A 27,836-nucleotide genomic window follows, 5' to 3' on the forward strand; every position below is an offset into this window, starting at 1 on the left:
CCCAGATGCCCACATATGGGCCCTTCTGCAGTTTGTGTGGGGCTGGAGTTCTGAGAGCATCCCTTCACCCACCTCTGTAGGGGGACATTTCCCAGGGCATTCCCCAAAGTGGGCAGCCTGGCCACAACGCCCGCAGGTCTTCCCTTCTCTGCCTGCTGTGGAGCTGGAGGCCAGTAGAAAGGGATCCTAGGGGATCCCCAGGGAACCAGACTGCCCACTGGCTCATCGCGTCAGTGCAGTGACCCTGGTGTGCCCTTCTCAGGGGCTGCATTTCTTCACCTGTGAAATGGGGATCAGAGTGGCACCAGCCCGGGGGGCCTTGGGGACTGCATGAAGCGTCTGCTGTTTACTAGTCATCTTTAACATCCACAGGAGCCAGGGAGATGAGGGTGGGACCCTGAGCCCTGAAAGGGGCCAGTCGGTGAGCAACCCCCATCTCTCTGGCCTGCACCCCAACATCGGCCCGCCATCGAGGCCACAGGTTGGTGTCCCTGAAACCAAACCTGCAGTTTACACTGCTGTCAGACACACCCCACCCACCCACACCCGGATATAGTGCTCCTGGGAGCACCCCACCCACCGAGACCCAGTTACATGGCTCTGGGAGCACCCCACCCAACCAGAGGGGAGGAAGGAGGTGGGTATAGGACCTCCCTCTCAGAAAGCACAAATTTGAAACTCTGGGAAAACTTACAAAATCACATAAACAAATGTGAAATAACAGAGCAGGCACTGTGTACCAAACCCACTCCTTGTAGTTAAGCAAACCTCAAAAAAATCCAAACAACCACAAAAACCCACAGCGCATTTTTTAGGCTGCTCGTTTGGATCAAATATGGCCACAAGCCCCAGACCCTGGCAGGCTGGGGTCTCACCCTTGAACCCCACCCTGGTCCCCAAGTCCTCAGACAAGCGAGGAGCCCAGCCCAGCTCTGGGCTGGGGAGGAGGCCAGCGCTGCTGCTGCCGCAGAGGGACAAGGGGTTACGGCATGGCGCCCCCCATCCTGACCTAACGGTTTCCTCAGCAGGATCCAGGCCCTGAGGGGTGGAGCCCATTTTCCAAACTGGAATCAGAACCGCCCCCTGCCCCCAGCTCCTCCCTGGGCCTTTCATTCTGGAAAAACAAGCCTGCCTGGCAAAGCCTTGGGGCCTGGCCTTCCCTCCTGTTTTTCTAACTGGTTTATATTAGGGCTGGTGGCTGCCCTCCCAGTCCCCCCCCCCCTCCGCCTCTGCGCCCTGCCCACCCGAGTCTGTCTCTCCATCTCTGTCCTCTGTTCCTGCCTCTGTCTGCCGCTGTCTTTCCTCCATGGAGGGAATATATCCAAGCAGAGCTTTGGGGAGGCAGGGATGGCCCAGAGCTGACCCCTCAGTCTGGAAGGGGACCCAGTCAGCTCCCAGCCCCAAGCTAGGTGCCTGGGGACGCCTGGTCCACACCAGCAGGTCCCTGGCCTCAGGCTCTCTGTGCTGAGGTCCAGTGGCGCCCTCCTGCTGGAGACCCAGCTCTCACCTCAGCCGGATGCAGAAAGAAGTCAGAGGGGGGCACCACTGAGGGCAAGCTGACCCCACACCACTGGGCAAGGGTGAACACACAAGTGCCAGGCTGCCACTCCCCGCCCCCTGCCCCATCCTGTTCTCTGCTCAAGGCCAGAGGAGCCAAGATGAGCAGAAAGGGCTGTTCCTCCCCCCAGTCTTTGGCAAGAAATGGTCACAGATGAGAGCAGAGGCCCAGCAGGCGGCCTGGGCTGCCCCTCCCACAGCCAGGGCCTGGGTCCCCCTCAAGTGCCTGTGTGCTGCTCAATTCCCAGCCTCGCCTGGCACATCTGGGAAGATAATAGATCAGGACAAAACAAAGCCACTGACATCAGTGTGGTCCCACTCTAAGCTCTGTCCGAGCCCCCAAGTCACCGGGAGCGCTGGGCCCACCTCCCCTCTCCTAGGACACATGACTGAACAGGGGCGTCAGCCCGCCAGCCCAGCTGAGAATCAGACTCTGGCTCCTATTCCCGAGGACTCGGACATTCCAGACCGCCCGGCTCATAGGGAGGAAAAACCACAAACACACACACATGCTCACACCTGCTGTCACAGCATTCAGCAAACAATCGCTGAGCACCTACTGTGTGCCAGGGAGGGGGAGTCAGCACTGAGCCAGATGCCAGGCTCCCCCCATGCTAAGGCTGTTAGAGGGAGGCTCGCTGACCAGAAAGATCGTTTTCTGCACTGTGACAAGTGCTTCCAGGAGAAGAACACAGGGCGGGGCCTCCCCGTGGTCTGCTGACACAGGAAATGCCACAACGGTTAGTGCAGAGCTGTCAAGGCCTACAGGAACTCCCAAGGAAGACAGCCCTCCACGGCCCAGTCAGGCTCCCAGGGCTCAGGCTGCTGTGTCCACACCGTGTCCTCCCGAGTGCGTGCGCAGGAGTGCTGACTACTCGGGACAACGATTCGCATCCACATGATAAAGGTGCTAGGGTGCCACTCCTGATTCACAGTCCCCATAATGGCTGGCTGTCATCAGCTTCTCCCGCTGGCCATGCAGTAAAAGAGCCTGTGGAGGGAACCAGGTGACATGACCCTGCAGGCAGCCCCAGCCGACAACCAACAAGAACAGTCAACAAAAACGTTGACTTTAGTCCTACAAGGAACAGGATGACGCCATCCGAGGTGCGGTGAGGGCATGACCCCAAGCAGAGGACCCAGATGCCTGACCCGTGGAAGCTGTGCCATAACGGATGTGCTGCATTAAGCTGCTAAATTTGTGGCAATTTGTGCTGCCGCCGTAAAAAAGCGATACAGCTGTCCTGAGCGGAGCAAGGGCAGGACTTAAAAAGACCAAAGCCACCAGTTTCCCAAGGAGAACCGACTAGTGTCTGGGCTCAGGACTGGTTGCGGGCAGCGGAGCGTGCTGTGGGCGTGGGCGGAAGGTGCCGCACGGTCCCGGGGTTTCCTTGGAACCACACCGATGCGTGGAGAGTAGAGTGGCACAGACCACAATGCTGGCAGTGTCACCCCCACACCGTCTTTCTGCTGGTTCTGGCCAGTCTTCCTGGCAGCAGTCACTTGCATATGTGTTGGTCCTCCCCTGGACTCCTGATGGTTTGCACCGTTGTGGGTCTCCAATGGAGAACCAGCTGTCCAGATGCTGGGGGATCATCCATGCAGTTGTGATTTGAAAATACAGATGAAGAAATTTGGAAATATACAAACAGTACTTCATGGCCCAGCCAACCTTTCTCCCTGAAAAGATGTGGATGCTCCCTCCAGCTTGTATCTTGCCATAGGGTGGACAAAGGCCAGTGGCTCCGGCAGAGACCTGCGTACTGTCAGCTTTGCAGGCCAGAGCCAGAGCTGTGATGCACGACCCACCGATTACTTGTGTCGCATTTCATCGGCTCTGCCTCAAGAGCAGCCAGCAGACCAGCTTCCTGAGAGGACAGTGCTGCACCTGTGGCATGTGCCCTCCTGTCCCCGACCTGGAAGAGTTACCTTTATTTTATTTATTTATTTATTTATTTATTTTATTTATTTATTTATTTATTTATTTATTTATTTTATTTTATTTATTTATTTATTTATTTATTTATTTATTTTAAAGATTTTATTGGGGAAGGGGAACAGGACTTTATTGGGGGACAGTGTGTACTTCCAGGCCTTTTTTTTTTCCAAGTCAAGTTGCTGTCCTTTCAATCGTAGTTGTGGAGGGCGCAGCTCAGCTCCAGGTCCAGTTGCTGTTTTCTAGTTGCAGGGGGCGTAGCCCACCATCCCTTGCGGGACTCGAGGAATTGAACTGGCAACCTTGTGGTTGAGAGCCCACTGGCCCATGTGGGAATCGAACCGGCAGCCTTCAGAGTTAGGAGCATGGAGCGCTAACCGCCTGAGCCACCGGGCTGGCCCCTATTTATTTATTTTTTAAAGATTTTATTGGGGAAGGGGAACAGGACTTTATCAGGGAACAGTGTGTGTACTTCTGCGACTTTTCCAAGTCAAGTTGTTGTCCTTTCAGTCTTAGTTGTGGAGGGCGCAGCTCAGCTCCAGGTCCAGTTGCTATTGTTAGTTGTAGGGGGCACAGCCCACCATCCCTTGCGGGAGTCAAACTGGCAACTTTGTAGTTGAGAGGACGCACTCCAACCAACGGAGCCATCTGAGAGCTCAGGTGGCAGCTCAGCTCAAGGTGCCTTGTTCAATCTTAGTTGTGGGGGGCGGAGCCCACCATCCCTTGCGGGAGTTGAGGAGTCGAACCAGCAACCTTGTGGTTGAGAGCCAGTGCTCCAACCAACTGAGCCATCTGGCCACCCGGGAGCTGAGTGGCAGCTCATTGATTTCATTCTAGTTGCGGGGGGGTGCAGCTCGCTGGCCCACGTGGGAATCCAACCAGCAGCCCCATTGCCCAGAGCTCGAGCTCTAATCAACTGAGCCACCTGTCCACCCCCAAGGAAGATTTACCTTTAAATGTGATGTTCCCAGCATGGTTATGGTTACAAATTCGGTTTATCCAATTGCACTCCAACAGAAAAGGGACAGGCTTGTCCAGTCCCCTGCGCCCGCTGTCAAGTGCCTGCCTCTTTGGGGTACCTATGCTGCAGAGCAAGCAGCCCAGTCGTCCCCGCAGCATGGTGGGGACGGAGCAAGGGGCTGGGGGTGGTGTCAGCAGCACAACGCCCACGACACAGCCCCACCAGCTCCGAATGTTGGCTGGGCACTGGTCTCCCCGGACCCCCACTCACACCCCTGGGGTCACCTGCAGACTAGTCCCTGGGGGCCAACCAGGGGTTCCTCTGCTATCCAAGCTGGGCGTGCTGAGCCACCATCAAAGTCCCCGTAGCTTGTCCTGCAGAAGACACAAACGAGAGAGAATGCAGAGGCCCTGGGCACAGCAGCTCACCCCTGACAGAACCGTCCCGAGTGGTTTTCTGGGTAAGTCCCGCTAACAGCTTTCATTATCCTGCAGAATTTTCCCAAGAGTCGTCAGCTTCGCATCAATGCTACGTAAGAGCTTGCAGACCCACTTGGGGACTCTGTGGGCCCTTTCCAGGGGCCTCCTCACAACCCACAGAATCTTGCTAGGTCGAGGGTACAGGGCGGGTTTGGAATGGGGTTGAACATTTCCTTCTTATTAGACTTTCTTCATGTACTGGGAAGCTTTCACACTTGTAACGAGGTCGTAGACATGGTGTAACAAGTGCACTTGGTTACCTGTCAGCCGCCGTTTTATACATGTTGCCTGTAGCTGTCTGGGGAACCCCAAAGACAGGGGAGGCTTAAGACATGTTGGTTTTTCAGATTCTGGATTTGAGGCCTGAATTTGGGGAAGGTAACATCGGGAGTTGTCAGAGGACACTGGTGTAAGCCACTGTTGATACAAGAAACGTGACTGGGTGGACCTGGGCGGATTGTGCTGAGCGAAATAAGTCAGCAGAGAGACAAATGCCGTATGATGTCACTTATATGTGGAATCTAAGAACAAAATAAACAGAAACAGATACAGAGAAGGAACTGATGGTTGTCGGGTGGAAGGGGGTGGGGGGCTGGCTGAGAAAGGTGAGGGGATTCAGAAGGCCAAACTGGTCGTCACAAAATAGTCACAGGGACGTCAAGTATTACACAGGGAACCCAGTCAATAACATCGTAATAACTGTGTGTAGTGCCAGGTGGGAACTAGGCTGACTGGAGGGATCACTCCGTAAGTTATATAAATGCCAAACGACCGTGTGTACACCTGAAGCTAATATAATATTGAATATTCACTGTAATTGAAAAAAGGTCCTCCTTATTAAAAAGAATCAAACAATGTAATACATAAAATAAAAAAGGAACGATCATCTCAGCTACAGTTCTCATCAGGACAATACTGAAAACGAGCACAGCAGCAAATGATGATGGGAGCACTGGTCCTCGTAGGAGCGAGGACTTGATCTTCCAGGGCAGAGGGAGGAGGACGTGGAAAAGCAGAGTGGCGCCCTGGTGGGAGGAGCCCGGGGCCCAGCGGCCTCAGAGGCCGTGTGGGTGGGAGAACACTCTCCCTGACCCAGCAAAGGACACCACCGTTCTCTTTGTGTTTAGAACATACACTTTGTATATGAAGGACAGCTGCTCTCCTCTTCATCGTATGTACCCTTCCTGGTTCAACGACATTAACATGCCTTTCTATGAACGTGTTTATACGTCCACACACATTTATATTGTTAGACGGCAAACCTAAGCGATCAGCTTTACTACCTAATTTAGAAATGATCCAGCTAATGCTAGCAGCCCTTGCTGAATTAACCACCATCGTGAACCTTGGTGTTTAAAACCTCAACTCTGGCCCGAGGGACGTTGGCTACTCGACACTGTGATGTGGACACACAACGGCCTGCACAGCGCAGAGTGAAGATGAACATTTGCAAATTAAAGTCATTTAGGAGCTGACAAAAAAAATCTAACTGCATCACACGTGAAATCGCCTCACTGTAGAGGGTGGGGGAAGTGCTCACCTAAGAGGCCTGGGAAAAGTTGCGTCCGGGAGACTCCGGCAGCAGGACAAGCGCAGGGCTGGGCTCCCGGCTGACCAAGCTGTTCCCACGGCCTACGCTTTCTCGATTCTGACACCACACCCACGCACGCAAGCACGCACCCACGCTGGGGTTGGACAACTAACCAAATGGGTATCAGGTGGTGGGAGACACTTTTCTCACTATCTGGAGAGAGAGGTTCCGTTGAGCAAGGGGAGGGGCTGGAATGATCCATGTGGCCACGGATTTCAGCTGGAGACGTCAGTGTAAACTGTGTTTAGCATGATACATATACGGATGGATAGTTGCAGAAATGGTCATAGGGACGGTCTGCACACGGGCCAGTGCGCACACACATTTCCCAGCGCTGTCGTCTGGGAAGGCCTAGAAGCAGTGAGCACACCGAGCACCCAGGTCTTGGTTGCTCGGCTCCTTGGAGAAACGGTTTATTTAGGACGGGGATGGGGGGCGGTAGACAAGATGAGCCCACGAACCCGTAGCGCCCACACGGGAAGAAGCATTTAAAAATGAAGGACGGCGTGTAGAGCTGCACGTGAATCACCTGAGAGCCCCCAAGGCCCAAAGCTGGAACACGTGGAACAGCAAAATAAAGGAGTACTGGGTTGTAAACCAAAATATAAATATCCACCAGTGCAGCTGATAGAAACAAACGACTGAAGCGGTAAATGGACGGAACGCTCCCGTGCAGAATTCCAGGTAGCTTAGATACATAGAGCAGAAACGTGGCTTGCAGCATCCCAGCCCCTCCGGCACAGCACAGGACGGGAGCACTGTCTCCACGCCTTTTACTGCTCCCGGGTCAGGCCATCTTTTATTCTGTAGGTCAGTTCTGGCACGACGCCACAGGACAGCTTGTCTGTGCTCCTCTGGTGACAGCTGGGGTGGCTCAGCTGGCTAAGTCGACTCGGGCTACTGCAGGGTGAGCACAGACCCATAGGAAGGTGTCACTGTGAACGTTTACAAAGCGAAGAAGAAAAGCAGTAGAGAAACAACAGGGAATTTCCAATTTAGAGATCTGTGGGAGGCGTCTGCAATTGTATCTTTTAACTACAGTTGTGTTAATCAAAGTGGTTAAGTAAGTGTGGGGTAACATGCTCATTCTTTCATTAACTTATTTAAATGCTTGCAGAACAGTGTATTTTAGTTCTTAGGCGCTTTGGGTGAGCATTCTGGACGGGGAGGGAAACAACAGACTTAATAAACTAATAAAGTATATGGTATATTAGTGACAAGTGCTATGGAGAAAAGAAAATAGGGCAGGTACTAGGGTTAAGGCATTTTTAAATAGAGTTATCAGGTCAATGAGACCTGACTTTTTTTTTTTTAATAGATTTTATTGGGAAAGGGGAACAGGACTTTATTGGGGAACAGTGTGTATTTCCAGGACTTTTTTCCAAGTCAAGTTGTTGTCCTTTCAATCTTAGTTGTGGAGGGCGCAGCTCAGCTCCAGGTCCAGTTGCCGTTGCTAGTTGCAGGGGGCACAGCCCACCATCCCTTGCGGGAGTCGAACCAGCAACCTTTTGGTTGAGAGGACGCACTCCAACTAACTGAGCCATCCAGGAGCTCAGCGGCAGCTCTGCTCAAAAGGTGCCGTGTTCAATTTTAGTTGTGGGGCGCTGCCCACCATCCCTTGCGGGACTCGGGAAATTGAACTGGCAACCTTGTGGTTAAGAGCCCACTGGCTCATGTGGGACTCGAACCGGCAGCCTTCGGAGTTAGGACCACGGAGCTCCAACCGCCTGAGCCACTGGGCCGGCCCCGAGACCTGACTTTTGAGCATAGACTTGGAGGTGAGGAAAACTGCTGTACAGATGCCTGAGTGTAAGCAAGCGTTCCAGGTGAAGGGAACAGCCAATGTCTAGACCCCAAGGCAGAAATGTACCTGCTTGTTGGAGGACTTGCAAGCAGGCTCTTGAAGAACAGTGAGCCAGGGAAGTAGGAGGTTGAGGGTCTTGAGTCAGGCAGGAACTCCTTATCATTTCCACAATCAGATATTTATTACTTGCGGGGTGCTCTTCGAGACTTTTTCTTTTAAATATGCAGTAAACTTGAGCATGTGTGAGGTAAGAGAGACAAATCAACTTTATATATATATATATATATATATATATATATATATATATATATATATATATATGATGACAGGATGTGGAGTACAGCGTAGGGAAGAGTCAATGGAATTGTAACAGCTATATATGATGTCAGAGGGGTAGTAGATTGGGGGAGGGAGATTATCATTTTGTGAGGGGTATAAATGTCTAACTATTACATTGTTTTGTACGTCTGAAACTAATAAGAAAAAAAACAATAGGCCATGTACAAAGGCTCTGGACTCAATATGGGTTTAATTTTCCCAACAGCAGCACAGGAACTAGAATGAGGCAATGCCTGCAAAGCTTTGCAGGAAATAATTTCCAACCTAGAATTCTATATCCAGCCAAACTGTCAACCAAGTAACAGGATACAATGAAGATATTTACAGATATGCAAGGTTTCCACATTTTCTCTCATGTTTCTTCCTGCAGGAAACTATGGGGTATGTGCTCTTAAAACATGAGGGGAGAACACGAAAGATAAAGGAAGGAAGCGGGAGAGTGTGAGAGAACCCCTGGAGAGGAGGAAGAGAGGTCCCAGAGGCAGTGGGTTTGCAGCCTGGCTGGAGCAGGTCGGATCCCGGCAAGACTTCAGTGGTGAGACAGGACCTCAGAGGCATTGGGCATTGGGCTGAGAACATGGTATTGAAATTGTGAGGACACAGAAAACTAAAGGATTGAAAACAAAACAAAAAAACAAGACAATTACTGACTCCAGGGGGACAACTCACACAGGGAAGGAGCAGTCACAATGTTAGTCCCTTCACAGTCATGTGAACAGACAACTCACACATCCCAACTCACAGTGTCTATGTGCAGGGAGAGAGGGGGTGGAGCAGTGGGACAGCACAAGAGAGGTCAACAGGAAACGCCAAAGATGAAAACAAAATGCAGCAAAAAGAGCACTACATCTCGTAGTGTTTTTCAAACTGCAGATTACACCCCATTAGTGTGAACTCAGTGGGTCATAAGCAGCATTTTTAAATGAAATAAGACTAGAAAACATCTGAGATTATTGCATTTAGGAGGGCAAGTGCTGTTTTTCTTAATTTCTCAGGGGTGTGTATGTACCAGGCAGTGATATAAAATATGTGTATTTCTCATTTTGAATTTTAGTCAAAAATGTCTGAAAGCCACCAATTTAGAGATATGACAATACTACCAGAAAGAATCAACTAAAAGGGCTGACATTGCCTCTGGGAAAGGTGGTATGGGAAAGAGGAGAGACTACTGTTTTTCTTAAGCGTTGTTGAACTATTAAGCTATTTAGCTATGTACACACATAACTTCTATTAAAATAAATTTAAAAAATTAAGTTTTGGAATCAAACAGATGTAGAGCTGAATCATGACTTCTTGGCTATACACCCGGGACGAGTTAATCTCTGTACCCGAAGTGGGTCCTCACTAATAAAACAAGGCTAGTGACAGGCTCGTTGTGAAATGAAATGACTCCTAGCACAGGCCTGTGATGGAAGAAGTCCTCTCATACGTGTCAGTTATTCATTTTTTTTTAATGTAATTCTTATTCTATGATTTATCTACCATGCACCCTTTCTCAGAAAGCTACTATAGGATGTACTCCGTGAAAAGAAGGGAGTACACCACCAAAGTGGAAAACGCAGTGCTGGAACCAGAAACAGGGAGTCCACTGATGAGGCCGAGGGCAGCCTGGGGGGAGGGTGGCTGCGGTGGTTCAGGTGCAAGGTACTTCACCTGAACAACAATTACTTGACAAGCTGGACCGAACTGAGTGTTTAAATTCTGTCAGCAAGTTTGGGGCTGAATTAGTGATAGATACATAAGACATGTGCAAAAGAAAAAACAGGAAAACAAATAGTAATAGTTGTATGAGGAAGGAATGTGATCTTGCTGAGGTAAGGCCCTGTGTGAACGATACAGTGATGCGACTACAGCAGGCGCCCGAGGGCCGAGGCCAATGAGCAGCTGAGTCCTCGGAAGGAGCTGAGGTCACGGCCCTGGGATGGACTCCGGGACGGTGAGGTGGGGCTGCTGTTCTGTACACAGCCTTGTACAAGCAGCTCACGTTAAGCCGTAACAATCTTACTCGGTTGGAAAATTAAAACCTTAACTGTAAATACAAAGTAAGAAAACCAACAAGACCAATCAAAGCGAACAGGCTCCTCTTGGGGAGGAGAGGGGCCTGGACCCCTCCCCACCTGGCCCCCTTGCCTGGATTCAGCGGAAAGGTTCAAGTCTCATGTCCGAGTCCCAGGGGGCCCAGTGGGTGACTGACCCACTGAGCTGGGCCGGGCAGTGGTCAGGAGACCTGCTCATGGGAGAGCTCTGGTGTCCCAAGCCCTTGAGCGTTCCTCCTCAGACCCCCAGTGGGGCCTGGAGGTCAGCTAGCTCCTTCTCCGCAGGACCGTGGGCTGGATCGGTGCCCCCAAACCCCCAGCGGGTTTCTTCCTTCAGCCTCTGCTCCGTGAGGACACTCTGTCTCCCTCGCCCGCCCACACGCATCGAGGAGGGGCTCAGCCGTTCATGGCAAGGGGCCATCTGCCCCTGGGTACGAGGTGGGCAAGGCTCCAGACATCCCTTACCAGGGCTGAGTTCAGCCTCAGCATTCACACGGGCCCTGCGCCTGCCTGGCTCCTTTGCTGGCCCACCATGTGGGTGGGAATGCCCAGGCATGGAGCAGCTGACAAGGTGTAAGCTCACTGAGATGCCCCATGCTGGGCCCAAAATGCAAGGTGCCCAGGAAGTGCCCCAGAGCACCCCCAGTCCAGCCCCATCAGCTCTGGCCCTGGCGGGGGCCTCCTCTGCCTAGAACCCAAGCCCTAGGCACTGCTAGGAGGCTGGGGCACAGGGCAGCTCGCCGGTCCCCCACTCTGCCCACCCCACCTGCCTCTGCACTCGCTCAGGGGCTGCCCAAAGCCAGGAGAGGAGACCACAGGCAGGAGCTGCCCATCCCACAGCCTGGGGTGCAGGGTGGAGGCTGCACAGGGAAGAGGGGAGGAGCTGCAGAGATAAAAATAAAACCCCAGAATTGCCTCCTGAGGTCGTGGTTGGGGCCCAAAGGCATCCAAGCCACAAGCAGGATGAGCTCTGCACACAGGCCACTGGAGCAGGAGCAGGGAGAGAAGGGCTGCCAGGGTCCAGGTCCTGCAGGGCAGGAGGGGGCTGGAGGGGGCCTCGGCTGGCTCAGGAGCTGACCTGACAGAATCAGTGACATCTGGACCGGGGGCCAGCTGTGGTACCACTGACGTTTGGGGCTCATTATTTGGAGGTGGGGCCGCCCTGTGCACCGAAGGGAATCTGGCAGCATCCTGGCCTCCACCCGTCGTTGTCAGTGGCACCCCACGCTCACAACCAGAATGTCTCCAAATGTGGCCAGGTGCCCAGTTAAGCACTGCTCTGGCAGAATCGTGAGGCCAACTGTCCTAGAGGCTGTGGCAGCCTGCCTCCCGTGGGCTGGAGCAGGCAGGCCAGTTGCCAGCCTCCAGGTGTCTGGGTGTGTGGCTCCCTGCACCTCGGAACTCACCGCCCAGCCTCGATTGTGTAATGACCTGGTCTCCCGGTTCTCCTCCCACCAGCCAAGGAAGGGTGGGGTGAGCTGTGGGGCAGCAGCTGCTCAGCAGCTGTGAGCACCAGCCAAGGACGCCACTGGCAGGCAGAGGCCCTGCTGGGTGCCCCTGCAGAGCGCAGGCAGACTTGGCACCACGAGGGCGAAGTCCACTCCACCCCAGGGAGGCTCTGCCACTGAGGCGGCTCTAGCCACGGGACCTGCTCCACCCACAGTGGGGAAACCAAAAACCCGGAAGGACGTCTGTGACCCCAGCTGGAGCCCTTCTAGGTGACAGGGTGCAGACTCCCTGTCCTGGTTCAGTCCACACCCCAGGCTGCCAGGGGCCTGACTGCTGCCCCCTCGGGGCCGCCAACGGAAGCAGGCCTGCGCCCTTGATCGCCGGTCTCCTTCAGGTCATGGCCAGCTTCACCCTCTTCACAATTCACCACACACAGCCCCCTCCATGTGCCTGCATCCGGGCGGACCCACCTGGCAGAGCCCTGGCTGGCACACATAGGGCAGGGGCCCACCTGGCCACCTGAAGCAACGAGTTACCAATGTGGCGATGTGTTTCATTCTATTCCAGAGAAGTGGTGGGGACCGGTGCTCAAGACCTGCCTCATTTGCAGGGAACTCACACCCCGACCCCCCACACAATGCTGTGACAAAAAACAGTAAGGGGCGTGGCCCTTATGGGATGGGGGGCAGGGGGACGTACCAGCATCGTGAACGCCTCAAGGCAGATCAGCACCGTCAGGGACCAGGGCAGGTGCTGAGCTCACCCGCGTTTGCCTTTGTGGTGCTCTGACCAGTGCCCTGGGGGCAGCCCAGCCCACTCCGCCCCAACCTCCAGCTGCTTCGGTCAGGGATAATGCCTTCTTCTCCAGCCAGAAGGAACCTGGGGTCACTGGGGACCACTGGCTCCCGCTAAGGCTCCAGGGCTTGTCCATCTCCATAAGCGGCACCCCTTCCTCGCCAGCCCCAGCCCTGAACCTGCCAGAGCACACCCTCCAGGCCAATGCCGTCCAGGCCTCAGGAAGTGGAAGAGGCCAAGCAGCCCACAGCAGGCTAGGGGTCCCCAGCCCCACCTGACACCTGAGCAGGACGCCTCAGAGGATCACGTGAGACCCAGGTCCTTGGAGCCTGCATGGCACCATCCCCCATCTCTGGGGGCCCGGGGGCCTTCCCTGCCCTCCCCTATCGGGCCCCCCCATACCCCCCCATCGGCCCGGGCCCTCCCTGACCCCTAGTGTTGTCCCTCTCACTTGTCACTTATGTGCTCATTAAGAGGCTGCCTCCCCCAGTGGAACGTATGTGCCCAAGGACCTGTTAGCTGTCCCCACAGCATACATTCCTCAATGGTGAGGCTGTCTTTTTCGCAGGCCCGGCAGCAGTACAAGGGCCAGCTTGGGGAAGGGACTGCCAATCTGCCACCTGGGCCTTGTGTCTGCTGTAACAGCAGAGGCTGGCACCAGCCTCGACCCCAAGGTAGCTCACACCAGGCAGAGGGTCCAGGCAGGCAGGAACAGCGGAGCTGTCTGCACTTTTATTGCAGTGTGTCAGCAGCAGTGATAAGCGGGTGAGCCCCGGAATCATTTGGCCCTCAGGTATATCTTGGGGGTCTGCCAGCCAGCAGGGGCTTCCCTCAGGCCCGCCTTCAGCCAGATGCGTTTCAGGTCTCTCTCGAACTTGATCTGCGAGGATAGAAGGAGAGACCACAGAGGGGTCTGAGGCTGGGGCTGGGCCTCGGGGCCTCGGGCCCTCGGCTACGGGGCCTTGCCCAACCCCTGCCCCAGCCCCCGCACCTGCTTCCGTTTCAGGCGCCCTTCCCGGACCTTCCGTCGCAGGAAGCGGGTCCTCTTGACCAGCTTGCGGTACTTGTGGTGGTTCATCTTCCGCCGGCGAATCTTCAGGACATTTTTGCACTGCATCTCAGGTGCCCCGGGCACCCCCTCCCCGCCCTGATCGGCCCCTTCCCCCACCGGGCTCGGAGGACACTCGTAGAGCTGGGCTGGGGCCACAGTCCCTGGGGCCCCAGCCTCCAGGCTGGGGAGGAGGTAGCGAGAGGTCAGCCAGCTCTCCAGGGGAGTGATGGACATCTTCCTGGGAACCAGCATCTCTTCAAGCTCCAGCTGGACACCCTTGCCAGGGAGGACAGCAAACCCATTTGGGCCTGTTGGCCGCGTGCTGTAGTAAAGCCTGCAAGCAGGGCTGCCCAGCACTCCTGAAAGAGGCCAGGGCCGACGGAGGCCTGCAGAAAACAAAATAGCACTTACCACCCACGGGGCCACATCAGACTGAGCGCAGACCCCAGGCCTGACAGCACTGAGAAGCAGAACCTCCATCACAGACGGGGGTGACCTGCACCTTATTCCTGGCCTGAAGCCCTGCCCAGACTTTCCCTTTGTGATACCGGTTGTTTACAGGGTAGTTTGTGTGGCCAGGCCAGGCTTCCCGCCGGTGAGGCACAGCTGCTGAGGGCAGTGGAGCGGCTTGGCCCCACATTTCCAACCCAGATGTGTATCGCGCCCATCTGTCCGCTCGGGGCCTCTTACCTGCCCGGGGAACAACCCTGAGCAGCTGAGAAGTCAGACGCACCAGGAACATGATCTGTGGGTGGCGGCGGCCCCAAGCGCTCAGGGGAGCTGGAAACACAGGTGCGTGTTGAGGTCACGCGGGAGCGGCCGACCTCTCGGGCAGCCGCCCCGGGGCAGGCAAGGACTGGGGACTGCGGTCCTGCGCCGACTGTCGCATCACACCCCATCACCCTTTCCCCCCGTGAGAACGTTACTGCAAATACCGCTCACTCCCTTAAACGACCTGACTTGGGCACAAACCCCGCCTCCGCCACTTCCCCGCTGCGCGACTCCGGGCAGGTCACCGACCCTCCTGGAGCCTCAGTTTCACCCCGAGGCACCCACCACGTGGGGCGGTGTTGACCCTCGAACGCACGGAAGGCCGGGTCCGGCGCACCACGGCCGCCGGTGGGTCCCAGGCCCCGGGAGAGCGGACCGCCTCCGGCGGGTCTCTCGGCTGTCCCTGCACCACGCAGGCCACGGACGCGCGCCCACCCTCTGCAGACCCGACCCATGGGACACAAACTGACCATTCCGCCGCCGCGCTCAGGCACTTCCGGTCCGTTCCTAAACCTTTCCGCAGCCCCGCCTACGGCCGCCCAGCGGTTCCTACGTCCAGCGCCCCCTGGCGCCCTCACGACACCGACCGCGCATGGGCACAGGCCCCGCCCGGCCAGGAAAGGGTCGGTTTCCGGCCAGAGGATCCGCCCCGCGCAACCAAGCTCGGCAGCGCCGCGGGGCCCTCACAGAGGCGAGAAAACTACGTCTCCCACAATCCCAAGGTCTGCCGTCTGTGCCTGCGCAACCCGAATTCCTGCGGCGCCCGGACCGGGCAGGGGCCAAGGCAGACGGAAGTGGCGTTTCGGGACTGCGGCGGGGACGTTATTCCAGCGACGGAAGTGCAGTTCACGGGACGCCGGAAGCGGCCGGGCCTGCCGCCCGTGCTGGGGCTGCTGGTGAAGGAGCGCGCGGCTCCCCCGGGGCTGGGAGTGACGGTGGCACACAGGCGTTGGCGGCCTGGGCCGGCTCCCGCACCTCGGACGCCCGGAGTGCCATGTCGGGGCAGAGCTGGGCGCCGCCCCATCCCTACAGCTTGGCAGCCTCCTGTCCTGTCCACCAGGCCGGATAAGTGAAAGCGGCCTACGTCTAACGCGGATAACACGACGCTTTTTGCATACGTAGAATTACTGTACTTTTTAAAAGCTACCCTTGGAAAGGAAAACCAGGAACTTCCGTTTTTGTACAAACACTGCAAGCAGCCTCCGTGGAGGGCTGGGTTTGGCCAAGCCCTTGTTGCCACCGGGGCACCGCTTCGCTCTAGTCCAGAAAGCCCCTGTGGTCCTCCTTGCTGGGGCCGGCAGGATGGGTATGACCCCCAGAACGGACCTGCCAGGCACCGGTAGGAGGGACGTGGGGCAGAGTCCTGTTGGTGACTGCCCAGAGGCTTGCCCTGCAAGGACGGACCAGCGAGGTGGCACAGTAAGTGGCCAGGCCTGGTCACCCCCAAACCCCAACCTAGCTAGCTAAGCAGTGAGTGTTGGACACACCAGTGCCTCCAGGCCCAGCTCTACAACTGAGGTCAAAGATGCCATTCCAGAGGGTCGCTTGGGCTCCCCAAGGAGGAAGGTCTGAGCATGCCTGCAAGCACACCTCTCACTCCAACTGCTGGGCCGCCAGGATTCTTTGATTTGGTCCTAAGAATGAGCCATGGACCCTCGGTAGGGACCTTGTTGCTTTCACATCTCCTTGCCTGTACTGACTCCCAGACATGTTGGTGCGGGCCCACTGGCACCAGCAAGGCCATCTCCAGTCGCCTTCCACCTGTTGGTCTGGGGAGGCAATGCTGGGCATGTGACAGGCCCCAACAACAGTGTCCTCAGAGCCCCCAGGACCAGGAAGTGGCCCCAAGGCCCACCCGCTCTGATGGGAGACACTGCTAGCCTGACACGTCACGGGTGCGTTACCAGTGTCCTTTAGGCACAAGCCATTTCGTCCTTCTCAAACCTTTCCTTTGCTCCCAGGAAGCAGGTTTGTCAGAACAAGCAGGCATCTTGGGCCCACACAAGCCTCGGACAGAAGAGCAGTACACAGGCGCTCGATACAAAGCCCACCTTAAGGAGAACAGAGGAGGCAGCGCAGACACACCACTGGAATGGGTGCCGCGGGCTGTGCAGTCACTAGCGAGCACAATGACAAACTACGTCTTCAATGTTCCAGATATCCTGAGTAGAGAATTGTGTTTATTTAACCACATAAAATGCATATAGGAAACCTTTCTTTAGGAGCTGGTGGCCTGCACTCAGCATCGCAGATAAAAATATACGACTCTCAACACAGATCTAAATACCTTCACATTTAAAAATCAGAATTCTCAAGTTTTAAGCTGACAGAATTCAAGTTCTGAGTTTTCATATACAGCTTTAAACTTGTATTAAACACATGTTTATTTACAACGTGGATAGAGAATAAGGGGCTATTAAGGCCATTTTCTCATTGTGAAACACTGCAAAATATGTACATAAGTACCACCTAATATAGGCAAAAGGTTCCGAAGTCATCTTCTCGGTTTGACATCATTGCGTATGAGTCCGGGAGTGAACACAGCCTGTCATTAGCACCGACTCACACCAGCAGCACGTGCACACCTGCTGTGCCAGGGCTAGCGTGCGCTGGAGCGGGCGTGCATCGCACCCGCTGGCCTGCGGGCCCCTCGCTCCCATCTCCCAATTCATCACAAGGTCCAGAGTCCACAACCATTTACCAAGGGTCGCTCTGCAGGGCCGGTCACGCTGAGGTGTACATGCCAAGGATGGAAGGACAGCCCTCCGAGACCCCACACCTCACCTCCGATGCCTGCTGTGCCCAGGGTGGTCCCGCTCGTAGCGATGGCCTGTGCGCTCGTAAGACCGTGAACGCTCCCGTCGCTGATCTCTATAGTAATGACTTTTCTTCTTGTATTTTCCAGAACTGTCTGCCCGCTCCCGTGAGCGGCTCCGAGAGCGGGAGGAGCTGCAGCTCCGAGACCGGTGTGGCTTCTGGGCGGGGCACTTGCAGTCCCTGGATTTCCGGTAGCCCCTCACCTTGGAGCCTTTGTAGGGTGCGCCGCGGGGTGCCTGTCTGGGTGGCGAGTCGCTGCGGCTCCGCGAGCGGCTCTGCGACTTGGAGCCACCGGAAGTGGAGCCGCTGTCGCTTTTCCTGTGGAGGGAGCAGCACCAAGTGAGTGACCACCTGCCCACCTCCCTAGGGTAACGCCCACCCGCCAGGTGCAGGCCCCAAGTGACCCCAGGCAGCACACACCTCCTCTTAGGGGAAGCAGACCTCGACGGGGACCTCGAGTAGCTCTGCTCTCGGCTCCGGCTCCGGCTCCCTCGCCCCTTCGGCAAGCTGAGGATGGGGAGCGGTTACTGACCCGGTTACAGTCACCCCAGTCAACCCGCCGGCCCGAGGGGGCACACAGTACTTACCCGTTCACTGGGCCGCCAGCCTGGGCTTGCTTCCCACCCTCCACTTTTCTCTTGGTGTTCTTCAAAGGGAGCGGGGAAGCCTTGTTTCCTTTACCTTCCTTGGGGGATTCTGCTAGAATGAAGTACAAGCAGTTCACACAGACCACCAGAAGAAAGCTGCCCTGATGCAGGACCAGTGAGCAGAGCAACACAAAGCCACTTCCATGGTGGATTAAGTTTCTGCTCCCAGCCTGACTCTGAAGGGATCACCTGTCTGGCTGGCTCACCTGCCCTTGGGCTGGGGACAGGCATCATGCTTGAACTCTAGGGCCTAACAACACAATCTACTGCTTCAGATTTATATGGTTTCCTTTAAAAGACAAGCTAACTGGGTAGAAAACAACAAAAGCAAATGCCTTTAAGAGCCCGTCCCACTTCAGAGACCACCCACCAAGTGTTTGGTGTGGACCCTGGGCCTGCTGTGCGCCATCCTGAGAGGTCTAGAGGAAAGGAGGGCTGTCCGTGCACTCACCTGGCTTGGGGGCAGGTGAGAAGCCAGCGGCGCTGTCCAGGACTTGGGGGCCGCCGGGCAGCAGGCCCCGGGCTTGCGCCTTTGCCTCCTCAATGGCGTGCTTCCGCTTCTCCACCTCACTTTCCAGGTGTGTCAGATCCACCTGTCGAACCAAAACTGTCTACTCAGAACCAGATGCCCGTAGTCAGACAGACGTATACATCACATGAAAAAACACAGACGAACCTTTTTCCGAGTGTAAAGCTGCAGGGTTTTTAAGCATATTTCTTGGATTTCTTCTTCAGTTGCTCCAAACAAAAGAAACCAATGGGGACGACTGGGCAAAGGGATCTGCAAACACAAATGCCATCAATGTCATACTTGTCCTCATTCGCACGGCAGTAAAAACAAGTGTGCTGGTCAAGAAGCGGCTTCTTTTTGGCACCAACGGGCACAGTCAGAAGGACAGCACACACATTCCGTCAGGCTGGGACCCTGCCGAGCGGCACACTGACCTCCAGGGTCCGGGCAGCCAGATAAATGCAGGCGCAGGCGATGCTCTCAGGCTGGAACCTCACGAAGACATCAGTGCGCAGGCTGTCGTTCATGTAATTCCTGAAAACCAAAGGCAGGAGAATTGCAATGCCCTGGGCAGTCCAGGAGCCCCTCTACATCCTCGAGCAGTGAATCTCCTCTACGAGGCCTCCTGCTAGGACCCAGCGCTACACAGCCCTGAGACTCTCGAGTTCAGGGGGAAACATTCTAACTGCCTTTTCTGATACAGGACAGGAAGGCAGGGAAATTATTGAAAAAAATGTTTAAGCTGGCTGAATGTCAGACAATACGTGTTGCTATGAAAGAGAACCAACTTTAACTTTACTTTTCCCTCTCAATGTTTGGGCGGCTGTCATGCAAAGCACAATACCTCAGAAAGAAAATGCCTACTTGCAGGGGTTAGAAAAGTATTTGATTAAAGAGAGCTAAGTGCTCCAAATCCACAGTGCAGAGGGACATGCAAACTGAAAGGGACAGGCTGAGCACGAAGCTTCCTGAGACGCGCTGTCTTCTTGCGTTCCTTCTCCTCGAGGAGGCCTGCGTTCACAGCCTGGCCTCCTCCTTCCACAAGTGAGTCCGCTTGGCAAGGAGGACGCCCTTGGGTGCATGGGGACATCATGCAGAGGAAGGCGCAATGCCAAAGGGAAGTCCTCTTCTCAGGCTTATCAAACAACCGTTTCCAAATTGTCCCATATCAACAAGGAGTCTTAAAATGAACATGCATAGAATCAGACAAAAGGCAACAAAATACTGCAAGTTTCACCACAATCAGTACATTGAAAAACTTTATCGAACTTTAAAAGATACAGAAATACAAAACATTTGCATTTTTTTAAAAAGTTAAAGGATTTTAAAATTGGCTACATTTAACATTTTCTTTTATATATATTTTGTAAGCTTTAAGGACCAAAATCAGACCTCATATTAACTTTATTGAAAACACAAAGGATTAATGAGAAAACAGCTGAACAGGTCATATATTTACTGTTCCCTACATACCCCAATTATGGCAAGCCTCGTCAGGCTGCCCCCACAGACAAGCTGCCATGCTGGGACTGGACTGAGAAGCCCCCGCCCTGTAGCTTTGCCCTAAACACTGGAGAAGGGGACACTCACACCCACTCAGAGAGCTCGCAACGACAGAGCCCACGCGTGCCGACCAGCGGCAGTGGCCCATGTGACAGCACCAAGGCTGTACGGACAGTGCTGCAATCGAACAGTTTACAAACATCACCCTCAGTAACTTCTCTGGTTCTAATATGTTTTCAGTACTCAAATAGTGGTAATAATATTAATCCATTAACTTTTAAGTACTAAAAACAAAACAAAGTCCTCAAAACATATACTTAAACGTATTGCTACATTTCAAATATTACAATATTAAAACAAGTGTCCATGGAATGATTTAAAGATGCATACCTTTTACTAGAACATGTCAATTCTCAGCTGCTGAAAAGAGCAACTTTAGAACGCCCAGAAATAATGACATAATCCCATACTGAAGTCTGAATTCCCATCGGCCAATTCGTATAGCTTTTCATAGAATTTTTTTAAAAAGGAAGGTACTGCATCTTTATTGCACAGGTACAGCAGTTTCAAAAGGACACAATTCAAGTCAAGACAGTTACCAACTCTGATCCATCCAGTTACCAAAGCAGACAGAGGATTAACAAGAAGCACACGCGTCAGAGCCGCAGCAGCAGTCGGCCAGCACTACACTACCGTGTGCGTGCCGCCGTCTAGAGCCAGCCTTCGGCGGACAGCTGCACCGGATTGGCTGCGGACGGCCGCTGTCCCTGCACCAAAGCGCTTGGACAGCAGAGGAGAGGTCTTAGTCACTTACCCTCAGAGGCTACCCTTTGATTGAAAGAGTACAGAAAAGAAAAGTCAAAATAGGTTCTCTATTACACATAGCACCAGACAATTCAGGCAGCAAAATATGACCCCTACAGACTTAACTCCGCGGGAAAAATAAACCCAGCACTGAACTATTACTTCAGGCTTCGCTTCTAGCATATGCAGCGTTAAAACCCGTCCCTGCAGTTGCAGACAAACTCTACCCCCTCTCCCAGAGTCCACTTTAATAGGTAGTTAGAAGTGACTGCACTGCATCCACGGTGGCGTGCCAAGGCAACAGGGCCCACAGGGAAGCCCGCTGAGTGCTCCCGGGGCGGTGGGGGAGGGTGTGGGCCACCTTACCGTTACACCAGTGCCCGGTGTTTTGGGAGGCTGGACTTTACACAGCAGGAACACTGGGCACTCGGACAACTCCAGCCCACAACCAAGTCATGGGACCAACTACCCACTGCCCAAGTGCCTCAAACAACATATTCCTGCACTGCCCTTGCTGGTCTCATCAAACAAGGAAGGTCAACTCACCATGAGGTCTGGACCAGGTGTTGGTTACGCTCACACTCTAACACCTGAAGGTACATAACGATTATCTGGAAGATACGGGTCAGGCAGTTATTACCAAGAACCTTGAGGATGCAGAATTCAGAGCTTGCGGGCGTCCATGCAGCAAATAAGAGCCTCATGCTAGATCCCAGGGTGGCTCCTGGTCACAGGGTGGTGTACCGCTCAGCTGGAGGAGTTTTGGCCCACGCGCCTGCTACCTACTTTGGCAGCCAGGCAGCACAAAAGCACGGGGAGCAGGCTGCACGCGCAGTGGAAGGCCTCGCCTTCATGGCCGTTTTCACTCTCCTCTTCCACACATTTTCACCAGTGATATCAGCCTGCCCTAAACATCTTTACTCCCCAGTCTCCAATTTACACAAAACATGGTGTGAAAACACTTTCGGCAAATGAAGAAAAGCTCTTAAATCTATGGTGAGTAATCTACCGAGATACTGAATTACTGCCAGAAGGTCAAATGAGAGAGAAGATATAAGGAAACCCATCAGTGAAAAGAGATGAAAGCAAAGATGCAAACAGCAATGTTATAAAACTGAATTTAAGTATAACACAGGAGGAGCCCACGGTATATTGTACAGCAGCCACGCTCAACTAATACTTGCTGCAAAACTGCATTAGTTCATTTCCAAATAAAAGAGTTCAGAATTCTTCCAATTCCCCCATAAGAGGAGATAAGGCATTAAAGCAACTTTAGAAAATTAGCTGTTGAGAAAGAAAAACGTAAACTGACAGATTCCATTTTTACAAGTTTATCACTATTTTTGAAAGTTCAAACTTATCAGATGTCATTTCCAAAACTCTTAAAAACAAACTATTAAAATGAACAGATAACACAAGAAAACTACTGAGTGAAGATTATTCTCGGATTACAGATGTAAATGGAAACCAAATCAGAGACATCCAATCCTCCCCAGCATTTTCAGCCTCAGGGAGAATGGAGTAGTGGGGCTCGTGGGGCACTGGGCCTCAGACCCACCTTATGAGGGTGCTTCACGTGGACACAGAAACCCAGCTCTTTGAGAACTCGTCTTTCTGCCTTTATAATTTGGTTCTTTAAGTTAACGTAATCTTGATCCAATAATAGAGGCACAGGTTTCCTACAAAAACAAAGCACATGGTCTGCAAAAGGATCAAATAAGAAAACTTTCAAATCCCCCAGCCGCCTTCAAACAGTGAGACTCTACTATATAGTAAATACCACAAAACAGATGCAGCTAACGAGTTCATTTCCTTTAACTAACTAGCCTACAAAGCCTTCCTCAAACCTCAACACTAACCCACTTATACCCTCTCAACAACCACCCCTTTTTACTCACAGAGAAACAGCTCTCCAGAGCATAATAAACATTGCCTGTATTTATGAATTAAAAAGTATGAGCAAAAAAACTGTGTACTCAATAAAGGTTTTCTGTGTCATTATTTATGAAAAAACAAACATCGCCTGAGCATAAGGAGGGTCTCGAGACCTCACTGCACAAGTATCAAACGCCCGTCATCTGGCTAAAGATACAAGTGTGCGCGCTGAGGATGAAAGCGACCACAGAACCAATGGAAGCACAGCACGTACTCCAAAGGACCTCCACTACCGTTAGGAGCATAATGTCCGGGGAAGGTCTAGGCAGTGGCTCCCATTTCAGGGGCACAGGGCCACGTCTGGAGAAGTCTGGGCTGTCACAATGGAGGGAAAAGCTGTTTGCATCTCATGTATAGATAGAGCCAGGGATGCTGCTAAACAGCCAACAACAAACAGGACAGTCCCCACAACAAATCAACAGCCCAAAATGCCAGCGGTGCCGAGGCTGAGAAGCCAGCTCTAGAGCAAAGACCAACATAAGGACTAGGAACCCAATGGCAGCAAAAGTGCAACCACAGTGCCTGGTCCCTTTGCACACTCCAGTCTCTACTGGGCAGCCCCTGGGCACCAGGCCCTCTTCTGGACACAAGTTTCAAAACCTCATACCCTGAATTCTCCTTCAGGACAGTTAGTATAACTTAGAAACCACAAAACTGCCGAGACGATTACAACAGATCTGACAAAGTCTCACTTTTTTTCTCTTAGATGCCGAAGGCGATGAAACACGTTCATGACATCCCGGATGCGTCTTGGAGCCTCTTCTATTTTGGAGGCCAGGTGAACACAGGCCATTGACACATGCTGAAATGTAAGCATTGCGACAGATGTTTGTTCCAATCCTGAAGGCCTCCAACAGCTTAAGGAGGGGGATTAGGAACCAAGAGCAGATACACCCTGAGAAAAGGCCAGCTGGGGGGGGGTGCCCTACGGTACCAGGACCTGCTCTCAGGTCCGGCGCTCTTACTAGAAATAAGACAAGGACTCGTTTCTCCGGGCAACACGGAAAAACAACTAACCCGGGTTTCCCCTCAACGTATTTCTATGAGCAAGAAACACAGAGCAGCCCCTTACCTCCATGGAATGCTTCACAAAGGACTTGGTGTAAAAGAATCGCTGGAACAAAACCTGCCCGGTAGCCATAGCCACCTGGTAAAAAACAAAGGTTCCATCATTTTCAAACGCACAATTCGAGGATTTCGCAGGAAGTCACCGGGTTTCGTGGGACTCCGGGCACAACCAAAACCTAAAACGTTTTACCCAGGCACAGAGGCTCTGCACGCCCACTGCCTCGCCTCCCTCACCACCTGGGGCGGGCCGGTAGCGGCAAAGCGCTGGTCCCGGACGGGGTCAACGTTGGGGGTCGGCGCTGGGCGGGCCCCTCCGCCAACAAAGGGCCGGGGCGCCTCCCCCGCGCCGGCGCGGCGGTTATCGGGGTCGAGTCTCGCGGCTGTGCCCTCACCTGCGGCAGGCGAAGCAGGATGCCGGCCGCCTGGATGAGCTCGCAGCCCACCACGCGGAGGTCGGTTTCCGTGTCGGTGTCGAGGCCACTCGACATGGACGGCGTGAAGCGGAGCTTGTCGTCAGGCAGGAGACAGTTCTCCAGGGTGATGAGCACGCCGGAGTACAGCCGGTCCCCGATCAGCACCCCGTGAGACCCGGGGGCTGCGCTCCCCGAGCCCGGGGTGCCGGCCGCTGCCGCGGGGGCCCCTGGCCCCGGAATGCCGGCCGCGGCCGTCGCAGCCGCCGCCGCCATTTTGTGCCGCCGACTTCTCTTCGGGCTTCTTCCCGGCAGGGCGGCTCCTCCTGACGCTCTACGGCCGTGTCTGCCCCACCCAGCGACGCGCCATTGGTTTGGCCGGCGGGAGGCCCGGCGTCGCCTTGCTACGATTGGCTGGGATGCCTGCCCGTCAGCGTAGCGGCCTCCGCCGGAACCCGGCGTGGGTGGGGAAGGCTCGTTACCCAGGGGGCCCCGCGGCGCCCAGGCGACGCCGCGGTCTGAGCCTCGACCCGGAAGCAGTAGCCGCAGGTGCCGCCCCGGGCCGTCCTGGCGTGTCTGCACCTTCCTCCCAAAAACTTGAAGAGCTTGTGCGGCCTCCACCGCAGTCCCAAGGCTTTCTTCAGGGTCCAGCTGAACCCGACGCAGTTCGCGGGCGTCCCCCTGGCGGTGGGGCTGGGCGGGACGACCCCTGCCCAAGGGCGCGAACAGAGTTTGGCAGCTGCCCTTCCCTAGGATTGGGTCCCACGAGCCTGGTGGGAGCCTGGTGGGAGCCTGGTGGTCCAAGGCTTGGGTGGAGGGGTGTGGCCGCGGAGGACCCTGGGAGGTGGTTGAGTGTCAGCTCAAAGGCAGAGCCCTGAACCTGGGCAGGAGTGGGGGCGGCCTGTGGGGGGAGCCCTACGGGAAGAACTCGGGGGCCGTCGTCGCGCTGGCGGCCCCTCCCCTGAGCTTCCTCCTCCGGTCTCTGAACTACGTCGTCTTGGTCCGGGCAGAACCTTCACCGCGTCGGCCGGCCGGTCGGCCGTGGCTGCTCGTGCGGGACTTTGCTTCTTCCCTGTCCCCGAATAAATCCTTTCTGCGGACGGTACACCTTGTCGGTTTTTTGTTTGTAGTCGGCACGGTGGGTCTCGTCGGGGATCCAGAGAAGACCCCCAGGGCTCCAGGGCTAGAGGGCAAACAGGTGTGGCGCCCGCAGAGCGGGCGATGGCCCGCAGAGCCACCTGCGATGGCTGTTTTTCTCCCCGGCTGGCTCGGGAGTTAGCGGGTAAGTTTTTCTCCTGGACCCCAGCTTCTGCTCTTTGCGTTTTTAAGAAACGTTGAATTCGACGTTTCTGCAAAGCCTATGGCAGCATGGGGAAACGCAGGAGTTCCTCAAGGGATCGTGGGGAGGGGACCAGGCTGGCATGCCCCTTAGACTTTTATCGTACAAACACCGAGAGCCATGGAGAGGTTATGCGTTTATGAACCCCTTGACTCCACGCACCGTCCACGTCTTCATCAGTTGTACCTGGCACTTGGGGTTAGTGACCGGCAGCCTCGTGGTTTTGGGGTCACCTGACAGCAGTGCTATCACGTTTGTAGTAGAGAAGCAGGTGCCTTACTAGTTACATTGCTATAGTTACCCTGAACTTTCACCAAGACTAATGCCCCTGTAAGAATGGTGGGAAAGGAGTTGTTTCCTCTTATCTGGAAACCCCAGGAAACAGCTTTTTTCTCATCGGTTGTGCCTGGGCTGCTTGTCCATCTGCTGAACAGTGACTGGCCAGAGTGGGAAAAGCTGATGGCTCTAGGCAGTCACGGCCAGGGCCTGGAATTGGGGACAGTGCCGTGGCACCCCAGCCTCGGGGAACGGAAACCCACGTCCAGTGGCTGGAGGGGGAGAGGGTGCTGGGAGCAGCCCAGTTGTTTCCACACCCCATCATCTTCCACTGAGCAGAAAGAAAAGCCAGCCCTCTGCAGCAGCCTGTTGAACATGCACCAAAGGGCTCTGGGTGACCACCCTGTGTGCCCATTCAGTGCCATTTACTGCAGAGTGACAGGCTTTGAGCAGCCTGTGTGCATGGCCAGGCATCGCACTGGGTGCATGCGATAAATGCCAGTGCACACAGCTCATCCCCAGGCCTCCAATATCTGCAGTCACTTAGTGGCCATCATTAGACATGATGACAAGTCAGAGGACGGGTCTTAGGCGGCCAGTGCACAAGTTGGAGCAGGAAGAGATGTTGGCCCAGAGAGGATGCAGAAAAGTGGACAGATTCAAGAGGTCACCAGGCAGCACGTGGCCAGGATTTGACTGGCTGTGTGGGGTCCGAGGTGGGTGCTGAGTCTGAGGAAGGTACCCAGAATGACCTCTAGGGGACTGCTGCCAAAGGATGGATGGTGTCGCCAAAGCACCCAGCATGGGAACATTAGGAGTGGGGGAAGGTGGGCACTGCCAGATAAATGCAGGAGTCGTCTGCAAGCAGACCAAATGCCACTGTGGGCCTTTAGAGCTTTCCTGGGGCAACTGGTGAGGAAGCACGGAGGTCAGAGCCTGGAGGGCAGTGAAGGAGGGGAGAGTGCATGGTCCTTGGGGGTCAAGGGCTGACAGAGTCCATTAGGTCTGGTTCCAGGAGATGCCTTTGGTGAGAGCTGTGGGGGCACAGGGGGGCGGACTGCAGACCCAGTGACAGGAGGCTAAAGGTGGAGCGCAGAGCGGGGCCGACAGGGAGAGCACACCTGGGCTGGAAGGGGCTCACAATACACGAGAGGCTGACAGTGGAAGCAGCTCCCTCAGAGGGCAAAGGGGAGGCCCTGGCCCTGGGTGGGAGGGGCACATCATCCACGTCCTCTGGATGGCGGTGGCCAGAGGCAGAAGGGAGGTGTCAGGCTGGCAGAGCTGCTCTGAGGCCCTGTTTGTCAGTGGAGGGAGCGTGCTGAGAATGATTCCTGGGCTTGACTGGACTTAATGAATTAGTGTCTGGGGGAGGGACCTCGCTAGGTAATCTGATGGGCAGCCAGCCTGCGGGGTGACGCTGAGACGGACCAGATAGCAGGGAAACTGAGGCTGGCACTGGGCATGGCTGAAGAGCTGAGCCCCAGGGTCACTGCTGGAAAGGCTGAAAGGGTAGAGGGTGAAGTCAAGGCCCGGTAGGGCCAGAGTGGGGCTGGGGGCTTGGATGCTGGACGGGCCGCCAACACAGCCCTGAGAGGAGCCAGGGTCAGACTCAGAGTGCTGGTGCAAACATCCCACTTGCAGGAGAGGATCTAAGGTTCCGAGAGGAGCCATGTGCTCAGCTGGCCCCTCACCCTGGCAGCCTCTCCCACGTGGCTGCAGGTGACAGCATAGGAGGCAGAGTGCAGCCAAGGTGTGTA

The 27,836-nt window shown here is 54.8% G+C and overlaps 2 protein-coding genes across 8 annotated transcripts; both read right to left on the reverse strand.

Annotated features, from left to right (window-relative positions):
* Nucleotides 1-13,643: 13,643 nt before the first annotated feature.
* On the reverse strand, nt 13,644-15,387 carry AURKAIP1 (aurora kinase A interacting protein 1). 3 transcript variants are annotated; one of them, XM_033113503.1, is made up of 4 exons: nt 15,240-15,387; nt 14,689-14,778; nt 13,969-14,384; nt 13,644-13,827 (listed from the first exon to the last, which is right to left on the reverse strand). In XM_033113503.1, the coding sequence occupies exons 2-4, from the start codon at nt 14,738-14,740 to the stop codon at nt 13,726-13,728; spliced, it is 570 nt and encodes a 189-aa protein (XP_032969394.1). In that variant the 5' UTR covers nt 14,741-14,778; nt 15,240-15,387; the 3' UTR covers nt 13,644-13,725. The 3 variants fall into 3 exon arrangements, with proteins under 3 accessions (XP_032969394.1, XP_032969392.1, XP_032969393.1); XM_033113501.1 differs by having other exon boundaries at nt 13,939-14,384; nt 15,240-15,386; XM_033113502.1 differs by lacking the exon at nt 15,240-15,387 and adding an exon at nt 15,055-15,233 and having other exon boundaries at nt 13,939-14,384.
* Nucleotides 15,388-16,926: 1,539 nt separating this feature from the next.
* CCNL2 (cyclin L2) lies at nt 16,927-24,781 on the reverse strand. 5 transcript variants are annotated; one of them, XM_033113493.1, is made up of 11 exons: nt 24,447-24,780; nt 24,059-24,133; nt 23,679-23,788; nt 22,610-22,730; nt 21,598-21,662; nt 19,179-19,278; nt 18,910-19,014; nt 18,685-18,826; nt 18,174-18,282; nt 18,007-18,093; nt 16,927-17,904 (listed from the first exon to the last, which is right to left on the reverse strand). In XM_033113493.1, exons 1-11 carry the CDS (start codon nt 24,738-24,740, stop codon nt 17,550-17,552), a joined length of 1,563 nt encoding a protein of 520 aa, XP_032969384.1. In that variant the 5' UTR covers nt 24,741-24,780; the 3' UTR covers nt 16,927-17,549. The 5 variants fall into 5 exon arrangements, with proteins under 5 accessions (XP_032969384.1, XP_032969383.1, XP_032969386.1 ...); XM_033113492.1 differs by having other exon boundaries at nt 18,174-18,285; XM_033113495.1 differs by lacking the exons at nt 22,610-22,730; nt 23,679-23,788; nt 24,059-24,133; nt 24,447-24,780 and adding an exon at nt 21,062-21,075 and having other exon boundaries at nt 18,174-18,285; nt 21,598-21,641.
* Nucleotides 24,782-27,836: the final 3,055 nt, after the last annotated feature.

This window comes from Rhinolophus ferrumequinum, chromosome 9 (genome assembly GCF_004115265.2).
Source record: "Rhinolophus ferrumequinum isolate MPI-CBG mRhiFer1 chromosome 9, mRhiFer1_v1.p, whole genome shotgun sequence".
NCBI lineage: Eukaryota > Metazoa > Chordata > Mammalia > Chiroptera > Rhinolophidae > Rhinolophus > Rhinolophus ferrumequinum.

What these genes read in the sequence shown, in the direction of transcription:
- AURKAIP1 (XM_033113501.1), bottom strand. Translation starts at nt 14,740, where the DNA reads ATGTTCCTGGTGCGTCTGACTTCTCAGCTGCTCAGGGTTGTTCCCCGG. An exon ending in CAGGGTTGTTCCCCGGGCAG is followed by an intron (nt 14,385 to 14,688) that starts GTAAGAGGCCCC and finishes TGTTTTCTGCAG; the next exon opens with GCCTCCGTCGGCCCTGGCCT. An exon ending in GGCGCCTGAAACGGAAGCAG is followed by an intron (nt 13,828 to 13,938) that starts GTGCGGGGGCTG and finishes CTATCCTCGCAG; the next exon opens with ATCAAGTTCGAGAGAGACCT.
- CCNL2 (XM_033113492.1), bottom strand. Translation starts at nt 24,740, where the DNA reads ATGGCGGCGGCGGCTGCGACGGCCGCGGCCGGCATTCCGGGGCCAGGG. An exon ending in ACGTGAAGCACCCTCATAAG is followed by an intron (nt 21,663 to 22,609) that starts GTGGGTCTGAGG and finishes CGTATCTTCCAG; the next exon opens with ATAATCGTTATGTACCTTCA. An exon ending in GCTGGCGGCCCAGTGAACGG is followed by an intron (nt 18,094 to 18,173) that starts GTAAGTACTGTG and finishes CCCCATCCTCAG; the next exon opens with CTTGCCGAAGGGGCGAGGGA.